Below are 12,257 nucleotides of genomic sequence, written 5' to 3'. Positions count from 1 at the left end.
AAAGCATAAGATCCCACCCTTCAGAGAGTCTCCAAAGCCACACCTCCTCCAAAACACATGAACACACCACAGAAGAGTCTGCAAAGCGTAACGAGACAGTGTTAAATTACCTCATGTCTCAAAACACATAACATTACAATAATAATGAACATAACTTAAAGAGCACTGACCTGTACCACCTGACTGCTGCAGATTAATTTTGCCGTTGCTAGTGTTGCCATTGAAATACATAAATTTGAGTCACAAACCACTCTGAGTATGACATCACGGGTTTCCCTCTCTCCCAAATTACGGTAGTTGTGGTGTGAACGCAGCATAAGTTCATTGTTTTGGTACAGGAGGTACTGTAAAAGGTGGCTTCTGTTTCGGTTGTGGTGCTTGGTGACTGTCTAACTCTGCATACCATAAAACGCGGCTGTGACATATGATGTCTGCGGGAACAAGGTGCACGGAGGTATGGAAATACATACGCTGACAGGCAGATAGAACATTGTATCATTGCATTTGGACCGATTGGATGAACATTTTATGGTCCTATGCCTTCCACAGATGATATATATACATATAAATATATTTAGGCCACTTAACTTTTTGATTGCTATCAGGATGTGAAAAGACTTTCAACTAGCATTACAAAAAATGTTTCTGGAACAAATTGCCTACCTTGCCTTTAAGCTCACAAAATGAACAAACAGATAAATAGAATGAGCAACAGATAAATATTGAATGAGAGATATACATAACACATTACAAATTGTTTGTTGAATGACAGACAGACACTAAATGACAGAGAGACGATGCAGTATTTCCACTGAAACGCACCTCTTGTATATTTTGTGAGCAGTCCAGACCACAAACAGTTCCTATTCAAAGGAGAGCTGTATATTTGTGTTTGTGTGTACACATATGTCTTTGAATTGTGCTGAATGAAAACACAAATTAACTGTCTGACTGACCACAAAATGATCTGGGACGTACCAGGTCTGCAGACCCTAGCGAAGATTGTCAAGAGTGAAGAGGAAAAAAGACTTTGAGGGCTTTGTAAGGCAAGGAAGGGGAGTCTGGTATAAAAGTACTGAAAGTAGGAAAATCATGCATTAAGGAGGGGGAGGGAAAGAACCAGAAAATACAGCTGAGAGAGCAGAGTGAAATGCAGAGAGAGAGAGAGACAGAGAGAGAGAGAGAGAGAGAGAGAGAGGTTATGAAACACAGAGAGACGGAGGAGGGGGATATCAGCCAGAAGGCTCCCAAGATTCAGATGGGGAGCAGGTTGAAATAATGTCTCATCACACACAGTCTACATTATTATTCAACTAGCACAAAGCTTTTGTTAAATATGCACACTATAAAAAGCTAGATTTTTCTGGAAGAAACACTTTCATCTCAGTCATGGAAAGACCAGTGTGCTTCTCTGACTCACAACACTAAAATGCTGACAGAGGTTTAGCACAAACCACTGAGCCTGTGATGAAGGGGTAAGAGGGTCTGCCCCAGCTTGCGACAATGTTTAAAGCAGTAGGAAGGGGTGAGGGGAACTGTGGCCAGCATGCTTATGTGCAAAAGATGTAGCCATCAGTCTAAAAACAGTGGGCACTGCTCAGCATTACTAAAACTAACATGCAAAAGATCTGGGACAGAGAGCAGTCTGATTACATACAGATGGGTAATTGCAATACAAATTTCTCTCTCCCTTTCTGTTGCTTTTTGTATCGTAACCCTTGGTACAGTCAATGTTGAGTTGAACAACTTAAGAACAAAACTATCACACAAAATGACAGCATTATTTAAAGGGACAGGTCACCCAAAAATTCAAATTCTGATCTGATCATTTACTCACCCTCATGTCATTGCAAACCTGTACAGCTTTGTTTCTTCAGTGGCGCATTAAGGCGATGTTTAGCAGAATGTCCTGGCAGCTACCTTTGTGTGAGAAAAAAAACATTCACTTTTTTTCTTTACCTTATATCTCATATCTCACAGGTTCAATGCTAATACAGGCATCATGCACTGTGACATGCCTTATTTGAATGTACACCATCCCCAATCACCTTTATTGTATGAAAAAAGAACAGCTAGGACACTCTGTTAAATAACACCTAATTCAGACCTGTTCTATTATCGAAATTAGTATCTGTGTGCATACTGTATATTATTCTGTCAATATTTACCGTTTAAGAACACCAAGTTGTGTCTCCTCCATTAATTTTCCTTCTTTTATTGTTCACGTCGATGTGGTGCAGACTCCCAATCGAACCTGCTGACTTTCTCCTTTTTTAATTTTCTTTGATTACTAGTTAAAATGGTGAATTATGCTTTTAAAAATTATGATGTAAACCTTTTATTATAGAGAACTGAAAGCTTTCCTTCTAAGTAGTAGAATGGAGACAAATACAACTCTGCTGTTCTCTGTTCCAAGCATGCGACTATAAGCACACGCTCCTTGGCCATCATTTGTGTCCTTCATCCAGACAGGATGTCATCTGGCATAAGCATTTCCAGCAGAGAGCGGTTCTTCAGCCTAGCCAGATTCAGATATCAGCCAGGTCTGTTCTGGAACTAAAGGAGATCTAATAAATCAATCAATAAATTAATAAATGTTGAGGATAAAACAACTATTTATTGAATAATTTGTTTTTGTCCTTGCCTCTGAGGATGCAATCCTGCCTTTTTCTTTGGCTCTCAACAAAGCAGGCCAGATGTTTGTCCTCCTTGATTCAGAAATTCCTGGAAGAATCACCGACCTCTCTAAATTGAGTCCTGTGAGAGCAGTCTGGATCTGTTAGCCTGACTCGGGGACAGAGGGACAGCATCAGATCCACAGCAGGTTTGCATTTGATGTTCTGATGTGTCAGCCAGGGAAATGCAGGCCAAACTCCTCAGACGAGCTGTGTATATAGGTCATTGTATGCAGGAAAAACAGTCCTAATGAATACAAATTAATTTCTGGATTACAATACTAAGGAGAAAAGCACTTTGAAATTGTGTATTTAAAATAAAAATAAAAAGTTCCAAAGTATTAAAGGCATGAGAAAATTTAAAACACTTTACAAGGTTCACTTTGTTAATTATTAGTTAATGAATTAGATATAATGATCAATGCTTTTCATCAAACTTAATCTACAGGAATTGTAATTTTTCAATAGTGTTGTTTAACGTTCATTATAATTAATTAATGTTCATTATAAATAATTAAAAAGAATAATTCATGTTCATTTAACAAACGTTAATGTATGCAAATTGCAATTTCCTGTAGAGTTATGCAGCGCAGATTTCATGTGGGTCTTTATAAAGCAACAAAGATAAAAGTAATTCCTGATGGATACCACAGTTGTTATTCATTAACAGATTAGAAAACATTCAATGCAGGAAAGCACATGCTATTCAGACTGCATGAGCCATTACTGTCGACTGACCCCTAATGGTCAGTCCACACTATTACAATGCAAGAACAATGATCTATGATGATAAGGACATTTTCCATTTGGTTAAAAAAAAAAGAACATGTAAGAACTGCAATGAAACACATTTTAACACTGTTTTTTAAAGTTGCATTTATTTATTACTCTTCATACGATACATCACTGTACCACCGCATATATTCTGAAATATATTTTCATTATAAAATAGGGATTCTACAATCAAGGTTCAGATATAATAAAATGCTCTGAAGGATCATAACAGACAATAATGATGCATCTTTAAATGAAGTGCAGGATATTTTGGACTTACTGTAATTTGATTCAGGGCAACTCAATGAATCAAATTGGACATTTGGGTTTGTATCTTCTCAAGAAATAAATGTCATCTCTGTAGGCCAGATAGATGGAGTATTGTGGAATGCTTTCTTCTAAAACACACAAAATCATAACGGAGAGATTCTAACATTTAGGACGGCAAGGTTTCTCATTAAAAGAGCTTGACCCCCAAACCAGCTTCAAACCCACAAATGTTCCTTTTGGTCCAAACAAATATTGTTACATTGTGCCATAGTAGAGTGAATCGTTTTTGACATTGTAACGCTGCAAAAAACCATTCACAAAAGCACAGTAAATACCAAAGGCCACAAAATCTTCTGATTTGTTTTGACGTCAAACCATTAAGATTGTTAAAAACATCCTCCAGAGAAGGTTCGGTTGCGTTTCAGCGTGTAAGACTACAGTTTTCACAAACATGGGCTATAGAAATATATACTGTATAAGTCAATATTTTGCAGTGCTGCATTAGTGTACATACATATACATACAGTACATTCCCAAGCTAGGTAGATTACTGCAAGAGACACCACACCATTTTGTGCTACGACATGGGATCATGGCTGTCCTCAATAAAATGTCTGCCCAGAAGAGATTTGTCTGAAGCCTGAGGTATGCATAATATGCCCCGGTAACAATCATAATGTTACAATCATATAACTTTGTTATATATATATATATATATATATATATATATATATATATATATATATATATATATATATATAAAATCACACATACAGACCACCCTCTCCTTTATAAAAAAAAAAAAAAAAAAAAAAAAAAAAAACAGCAAAACAACCACTAAACAACTAATTGTGCACACATATACAAGAAAAGGTGCCAAACCAGGCTCATATCATGATCAGGATGATTGCTTGATTTGTAGGTTTGATTGTTCATAAGAAGTTTTGAGCTACTGTAGTATGCAAGATAGAATCACACTTTTGAGGAGTTGCACCAGTTAGTAACTGCACATGACAGCTTGAAATATCCTACAACAGAAGGAAATGCAAATGTGCGCTTTCCAGCGTTTTTTTAGGCAGTACTCTCACTTGACAACATTTGTGTCTCCTCTCAACCGTTTGACACTGAAATTAGCCGACATACTATCACGCAACATCATAAAATTCACTCTTGCTTTCAGCAGGTCAGTGTGGAAAACAGATCACTGGGTAGGAAACACATTAATGCTTGCCATGGAGTTTACAACTGCACTGAATTCACTCGGATATATAGGATTATGAAAGTGTTGAACCGGCTTATCTAAATTAATACAAACCAGCCAAACTATTAAATAACCCAGGAAAGGGTGATTTGCCTTTGTATATAAACATTCTTTTTCCCATCATGCTTTGCTCTTATTCAAGTTTATAAAATACTACTCTGCTTTATATAAAATTAAACTGGCTAAAGTGACAGGACTTCTAATATACATCCACTGAGTATTTATATTCATGTGTCGTTTAAGAAAAAACTACAAAAGAATAAAACAAGAGCGTAAAATTAAACCTGAAACATACAGAACGCACTGTACTCATATCGTACAACAACACTTTGGACTAGGTAACTTAGACAAACATATGCAACCATACCGAGTTAGATTTAACAAGCTTTTTTAACAAGGAATTTAAAACAACGATTCCTGGATGCTACATCTCTAGCGCTACCTGACATGCTAACAAGACGAGAGTGCAGGATAGGGTTGCAAAGGGAGGAAAGACTTTCCCCATCAAGTTTTTTTCCAAAATGTACAGTACATCACTGTCAGTTTACATGACTGTTGCAACCCTCACATCTTTAATGGACCTGGACTAAGGAGAACAAGACGCAAATGACAAAAATACATCAAATTCTCAACTATTTTCTGCACTAACCTGATGTGGCTCAACAGTAAATAAGGTATTCTACTTTTTTTTGTGTTTAAATCAACAAGTCTCACGGTGTACTTGACTACACTATCAACAGGTCTCACATGTCTATTTGAATGCTGTATGTTAGGTGCAAGAAGTTCACTAAAGTGATTCACTTTTTGATACTGAAGTTTTCGACGCGTCTCATGCAATTCTGAAAGAAATAATCGTTAGGTTACTTATAACATACAGCTTAAATGACCTGCAGCTTCCTGGCTAACGTTTTTTAAACCAGACACAATTATCCCTAATAAGCCTTGTTTACACACTTTCATTGCTAAAAGTGCTTCCTGGAGCTGTAACGATCTAATCACTGTCCAACAGTTTAAAAATAAACCATCTATTCTCTCAGGACAAGCTAGTAGACAGCTTGAGAAAGCTGTACCGCATAAGAAATGTCATAACAAGTAACCGATAACAATTTTTTTTAGGATTATTTCTGGCATAAGGATCAACAACATATTTGGGGCTCGTCTAGGATACTAGAAATGACCCAGCACAAGTTTTTCGCCATGGGATCATCCTCACTCTCGTCCACAACACGTCCAAAGTCACGTTATGACTACTTAAAATTGGAATGTACCTGCTGTAATTAGAGAAAACGTAGGCTTTTGCTTCATGCAGACAAGCACAACACCTCCAAATATCACATTTAACTTTGATTACTGCCCTAATTTAAGCTCAAAGCTCAAACAGAATTTAGCTGATAAGGAAAATTCTGTTAATAGTAATCAGTCTGCAAGTGTCAACATTAGCTTTGTAACAGAACTGCGAAATAGATACTCACACATTCATACATTTTGGTCTACAGATCACTAAAATGCACTTTCCCATCAAAAAGATGCCCTGACTTTACAATTTCAGGCTCTTGTTGAAGAGTTCCTGCCAACAGAAACATGTCAGAAAATTTCTGAATCATATTGTGACATTTATCTCTCTAAAGGGACAAAAAAAACTTTGGCCTTTTGAGGCTATTTCCATCCAATGTTTTGATACCTCGTTCCATTTTTCAACAGTGAAGAGTAAAGAGCCAACATCAATATAAACTCTGCCAACTTTCTTGAGCATTGACTCGGTCACAGTGAACATGTTCAAATGACCATGCGGACCACAAGGCTTTCACTTGACTAGTCTCAATCAAATACATGCCTAATTAGTCAGGCCTTCACACAGGAAGTCATTCTCACTCAATACCACAGTCGCAGAAGCACTGGCTTGCTTCTGCAACTGCACACCCATGAGGCCTATAAATAAAGTCTCTTTCTTCCTGACAGGTTCAAGACAACCTGCTGCCACTGAGGCAGTTAATTCTAAGATTCTCCTTTTAAACTGATAGTTGGCAACTAAATCTCCTGTTCTTTTTCAGAAAAAGCATTAAAGAGCCAATAGGTACTATAAGAGAACAGAAGACAGTAAAGAGTTTTATAGCAACTACAATTACAACATAGACTTGTTTTTGAGTGTACTTGAGCAAGAAAGGACAGAAAGGAAACAAAGAAACAGAGAAAGACCAAGTTAGAGCATGAGAGATAGTCAAGACTGTACAAATCAAATGCCTCTATGTCTCTCAGATGAGTCTCGCCTCGCCCTCCATTTCAGGTGGCAGCTCACACACTCCAGTGAAATTTATCTCTTTCCCTTCCTTCCCGCCTTGACTCCCTGCTTGAGACCCACTGTCACCAGGCGAAGCGTTGCTATGTGATAGTGTGTCAGGTGATGTTCGGTGTCCTGTCCCAGCACGTCGCTCCTTCAGGTAGCCCTCGAGACGTTTGAGAATTTGCTTGGGGTTCTTCTTAGCAAAAAGCTCCACTTCTGTGCATCACAGAACAGACAGGGACAAGGTCAGGCATTTTCTTTTTCTTAGTAGATAGACTCAAATGTTCAACATCCAGGCTACCTTGACCAATGGTGTTCAATCCTCTTTTCATCAGAATTTAGTCCTAGCCCAAATTAAACACACCTGAAACAGCTAATTATGGATCAAGATCCCTAAAAATTTCCAGGCAGGTGTTTTGTAGCAAAACCCAGCAGAAAAGTGGCTCTACAGAAACAGGATTGGACACTCCTGACCTAGACAATTTATGGTAAACTAAAAAAAATAAAAATAATAATAATAATAATAAAAAAATATATCATTGGGAAACTTGGCATTCAAATATGACCACCCACCCTTATATCTCAGCATCTATTGAGTATTAGGACTAGGACAATAAATCGTTGCATCACTTGATTCTGAGATTTTCTGAATGCATCACGATTCTCTATTGAATCTATTCTGAGCTTAGTTTTTAACAGCAGATGGTGCTCTAGGCTAGTTTTTAACCACAAGCTCAAATGCTCACGAAGAAGAGCGCTCGTGAGTTCAGCTGTGTCTGAGAATGTACTTGCACCTCAGAATGCTTTTATGTAAAGAATGTAAACAGCCCACTACAAACACTCTTGTAATTCAATTCAACCTTTTTGAACTTTATGAATGATTATTTTAAAGAAGGTTTAACTCTCTGGAGTCGGGTAATGCGCTGGCGCATTTTGCAGGATTTTTTTCACATTGCAGCAAAACAGACTTAAAATACTCTGTCATTTTTTGTCATAGAGACATAAGTAATATATCAATTGAAACTATAGAATATCTTCTTTTATTTGTGTACCCTCAGAGTAAAAACAAAATGTTGTGCTTTTTGCAAAATAAAGAAAACTAACATGATGCGTGATCTCTCGTCTCCCTCTGAATGAACTCCAATCTGATAGTTCTCAGAAAATGAACTGTAACTTAGAGAATACTAATGACACAAAAATGAGACTTATGTCTAAAAAAACGTTGAAATGTCAGGTTTTAAATCGTGCAAGTCAAATCGAAAACAAATATTCTCTGTTTATGTAATCTGTATGAAAAGAGACATGTCAGACCTCCGTGATTCAGCTCATTATCCGCTAATGCGGCCACGCCCACGGAGCCAGCGCTATTCAGACGCAAATTCTGAGGCAATACATGTATACATCGTCTCAATCGTGTATTTATTGTCTTCAAAAGTGTTTTGAATAGCCATAGTTAGCGATCTTTGGAAGCCTGTTAGTTCCTGGAATGTCACATGGTGTCTGTTCTTCTTTAGATGAATTTGTGGACTAAATGTGTACAGAGCGCCCTCCGGCTGCAAGTATGAATTGAAAACACAGTATCCAGCGCTCACAGTGATGACAATAAATATTGAATAAATATTACTCCTCTGTATAAACTTGAGAATCAATCAATATTTTTCCAAATGTTTATGCTTTTAAGCTAAAAGCCTATATGAAATGCCATAGAGGTAACATAATTATTCAGACACTTTGCATCACAGAAATACATTATATTTTAAAGTATATAATAGAATACCATTATTTTAAATTGTAATAATATTTCACAGTATTGCTGTTTTTTCTGTATGTTTGATATTGAGCTTGAGATATGATCACAGAGGGTTTTTTCACAGCTTACCTGACTGAAAGGCCTCATTATTATGCAGCTCATTAGAGGTCTTTTATGCGATTCTTTTGTCTTCTCAGGTGTAAATCACCCATTATTCATGATGATTCACGCCTCCACGCATACTGTGTTTCTTGACAAAAAGTGTCTTACAAAAACTAAATCAATATATTGTTATAAATGAACAAGTAGGCAGGATAATTTTTACATAATTTTGAAGCAAAAACTCTAGTCTACAACCTCCAATACCCAGAAGTTTTGTGAACACATATATAACAGTTTTTGGCATTATTTCAGTGACTTAAGTTTTTAGTTTTTTCAATAACCACGCATAAATGTTATTCCTTAAAAAACACAAACATGTACATACATGTTGCTCACATATTATGGTAGCCTAGTTTGTGCTGAATACAGTGTAATAACACTTTTTCCATTAATATGTTTATGAACAACTGAAAAAGCACAAATGTCAGGGCATGTCAAAACTTCTCCAGGCCCCAAATCAGCCTCAGACTCCAGAGGGTTAAGTGGTGTGTGTAAGGAACTGGACACCAACAGAGTACGGGTGTTTCTAAAGCACGCAGTGCCATCTGCTGTTAAAAACTAAGCTCAAAATCGAGAGAGAATCGTGATGCATTCGGAAAATCTCAGAATCATTTCTTGATTCGAGATGCATCGATTTATTGTCCTAGCCCTATTGAGAATGCAGCAACTTTTACCCTAATGAATGACAGTGTGAACTAGCCAATCAGAATAGAGGGCATTTACATGTAAAACTTTAAAGGTACAGTTATAAAAACAGCTTGTTTCATCTGTGAGAGTGAAACATGTTTTTGGTGCAAACCTTTACTAAGTAAGAAAAATAAATTACGGCCCCTTTAAATGATATTGACCAAATGACACAGTGTTAATTTTAATCTCTGCTAAATGTCAGTAAAACAATACCATGAACAAATACAACACTGTTAATTTTTAACGGAAAAGTCACCTTTGAGTACATGGCCAGAATCCGAGATAGTTTTCTGCTGGTTCTTCCACAGCTGGTAGAGGTGCAGGAATGTTGCAACATAAAAATCATTCAGCACAGCTACAACCTGTTGCCTTCGGTTACACTCCCTAGGTGACATCACAAAGCAACAAAATGTTTTACTGCCATGGAAACAACCGAAGTGGTTATGGTAGGCTACAGCACAAACAGCCAAATGATTTCAAAGCTTGAAAACATGTAATTAATATTGCACAAAATAATCTTCAGATAATATTATGACAAATGATGACTTACTTGGACAGCACTTCCTCTCTAAGAGCATGCAGGGCGATTCGGGTCATGTTGATTGACATCACACTGAACGGAAAATTCTGCAGGTGTTAAAAATAAAAATAATAAGTATTTTTTATTGTAATTGAATGATAATGATAAGTTCGTAGTTTTTAAGGCATGATACCGGAGCAAGTGTATGTTTGTTTGTGTTTTGCATCACCTGGACTGGATGCTGAGAGAGTCTGTAGATGTCTCTAGCAAGTGGTAGTATCTCTGGGTCCATGACGAAGTAAAGAGTGTGCATCAGACCCAGAAAACCAGTTCCCCTTAGATCTGTAGCAGGGTCTGAACCTAGGAGTATGAAAGACACACAAAAACAAATATTGCAAACAGGTGACTTCTATTTCATGGCATCATGAATAAGTTGATTAGTATGGTTAACCCTCTGGAGTCTGAGGCTGATTTGGGGCCTGGAGAAGTTTTGACATGCCCTGACATTTGTGCTTTTTTCAGTTGTTCATAAACATATTAATGACACAAGTGTCATTACACTGTATTCAGCACAAACTAGGCTACCATAATATGTGAGGAACATGTGTGTACATGTTTGTGTTTTTGAAGGAATAACGTTTATGCGTGGTTACTGAAAAAACAAAAAACTTAAGTCACTGATATAAGGCCAATAAAAGTATATTAAATCTGTGTTCACAAGACTTTTGGGTATTGAAGGTTGTAGACTAGAGTTTTTGCTTCAAAATTATGTAAAAATTATGCTGACTACTCTTTCATTTATAACAATATACTGATTTAGTTTTTGTAAGACACTTTTTGCCAAGAAACACGGTATGCGAGGAGGCGTGAATCTCCATGAATAATGGCTCATTCTCACCTGTGAAGACAAAAGAATTGAATAGTAATGACCTGAAAAGACTTGCATATTAATGAGGCATTTCAGTCAGGTAGGCTGTGAAAAAAAACTTCTGTGATGTCTCAAGCTCATCATGGTATATGAAACATACAGAAAAATGTTATTACAATATAAAATAATGGTTTTATATTATACTTTAAAATATAATGTATTTCTGTGATGCAAAGAGTCTGAATATAGGCTTTTAGTTTAAAAGCATGCACATTTGGAGAAATATAGGATTCTCATATGTTTATGTCAATTTTCTATACAGAGGAGTTATTTTTTATTTAATATTCATTGTTATTACTATGAGCGCTGGTGTTTGCAATTCATACTGCAGCCGGAGGGCGCTCTGTGCATTTTAGTCCACAAATTCACCTAAGAAGAAGACGATATTCCATGAATGGTGTTTACCAATTCATACTACAGCCGGAGGGCGCTAAAGAAACAAAAACTCACTTAAAACTTATCAATAGAAGAAAACAAACAGGAATTTACTGCATGTCTTCCAGAGATCGCTAACCATGGCTTTTTCATCCAGATAAACAATTTTCAAGGCAATAAATACACGATTGAGATGATGAATGCATGTGTTGTCTCTGAATTTGCCTGTGAATAGCGCTGGCTCCGTGGGCGTGGCCGCATTAGCGGATAATGAGCTGAATCACGGACTTCTGACATGGCTCTCTTTTCATACAGATTACATAAACACAGAAGGTTTGTTTTCGATTTGACTTACACGATTTAAAACCTGACATTTCAACGTTTCTTTAGACATAAGTGTAATTCTTTTGTCAGTAGTATTCACTAAGTTACAGTTCATTTTCTGAGAACTATCAGATTGGACTTCGTTCAGAGGGAGATGAGAGATCACGCATCATGTTAGTTTTCTTTATTTTACAAAAAGCATAACATTTTGTTTTTACTCTGAGTGTATACAAATAAAAGGAAATATTCT

At 36.8% G+C, this 12,257-nt stretch overlaps 2 protein-coding genes across 7 annotated transcripts in view; both read right to left on the bottom strand.

Annotated features, from left to right (window-relative positions):
- Positions 1-2,435, bottom strand: part of aebp1b (AE binding protein 1b) — a 52,822-nt gene extending 50,387 nt beyond the window's left edge. Inside the window, exons 1-2 of one of the 3 annotated variants that reach the window (XM_048209173.1) lie at positions 2,169-2,434; positions 1,838-1,920 (exon numbers count right to left, since the gene is read on the bottom strand). The gene's annotated coding sequence lies outside the window, so the exon portion shown is untranslated. Of the gene's footprint in view, positions 1-1,837; positions 1,921-2,168 lie in introns of all 3 variants that reach the window. The other 2 variants (XM_048209174.1, XM_048209175.1) reach the window with 2 other exon arrangements.
- Positions 2,436-3,536: 1,101 nt separating this feature from the next.
- elmod3 (ELMO/CED-12 domain containing 3) overlaps positions 3,537-12,257 on the bottom strand; it is a 28,530-nt gene continuing 19,809 nt past the window's right edge. For all 4 annotated transcript variants that reach the window (XM_048209176.1, XM_048209177.1, XM_048209178.1 and 1 more), the window contains 4 exons: positions 10,610-10,740; positions 10,411-10,487; positions 10,117-10,244; positions 3,537-7,477 (listed from right to left, as the gene is read on the bottom strand). In XM_048209176.1, the coding sequence (XP_048065133.1) occupies positions 7,233-7,477; positions 10,117-10,244; positions 10,411-10,487; positions 10,610-10,740 (581 nt within the window). In that variant the 3' untranslated portion in view covers positions 3,537-7,232. The remainder of the gene's footprint in view (positions 7,478-10,116; positions 10,245-10,410; positions 10,488-10,609; positions 10,741-12,257) is intronic.

Source organism: Megalobrama amblycephala, linkage group LG12 (genome assembly GCF_018812025.1).
Source record: "Megalobrama amblycephala isolate DHTTF-2021 linkage group LG12, ASM1881202v1, whole genome shotgun sequence".
NCBI classification, from domain to species: Eukaryota; Metazoa; Chordata; class Actinopteri; order Cypriniformes; family Xenocyprididae; genus Megalobrama; species Megalobrama amblycephala.
The sequence above is the reverse complement of the archived record's forward strand: the minus strand, read 5'-3'. Positions and strand labels throughout refer to the sequence as shown.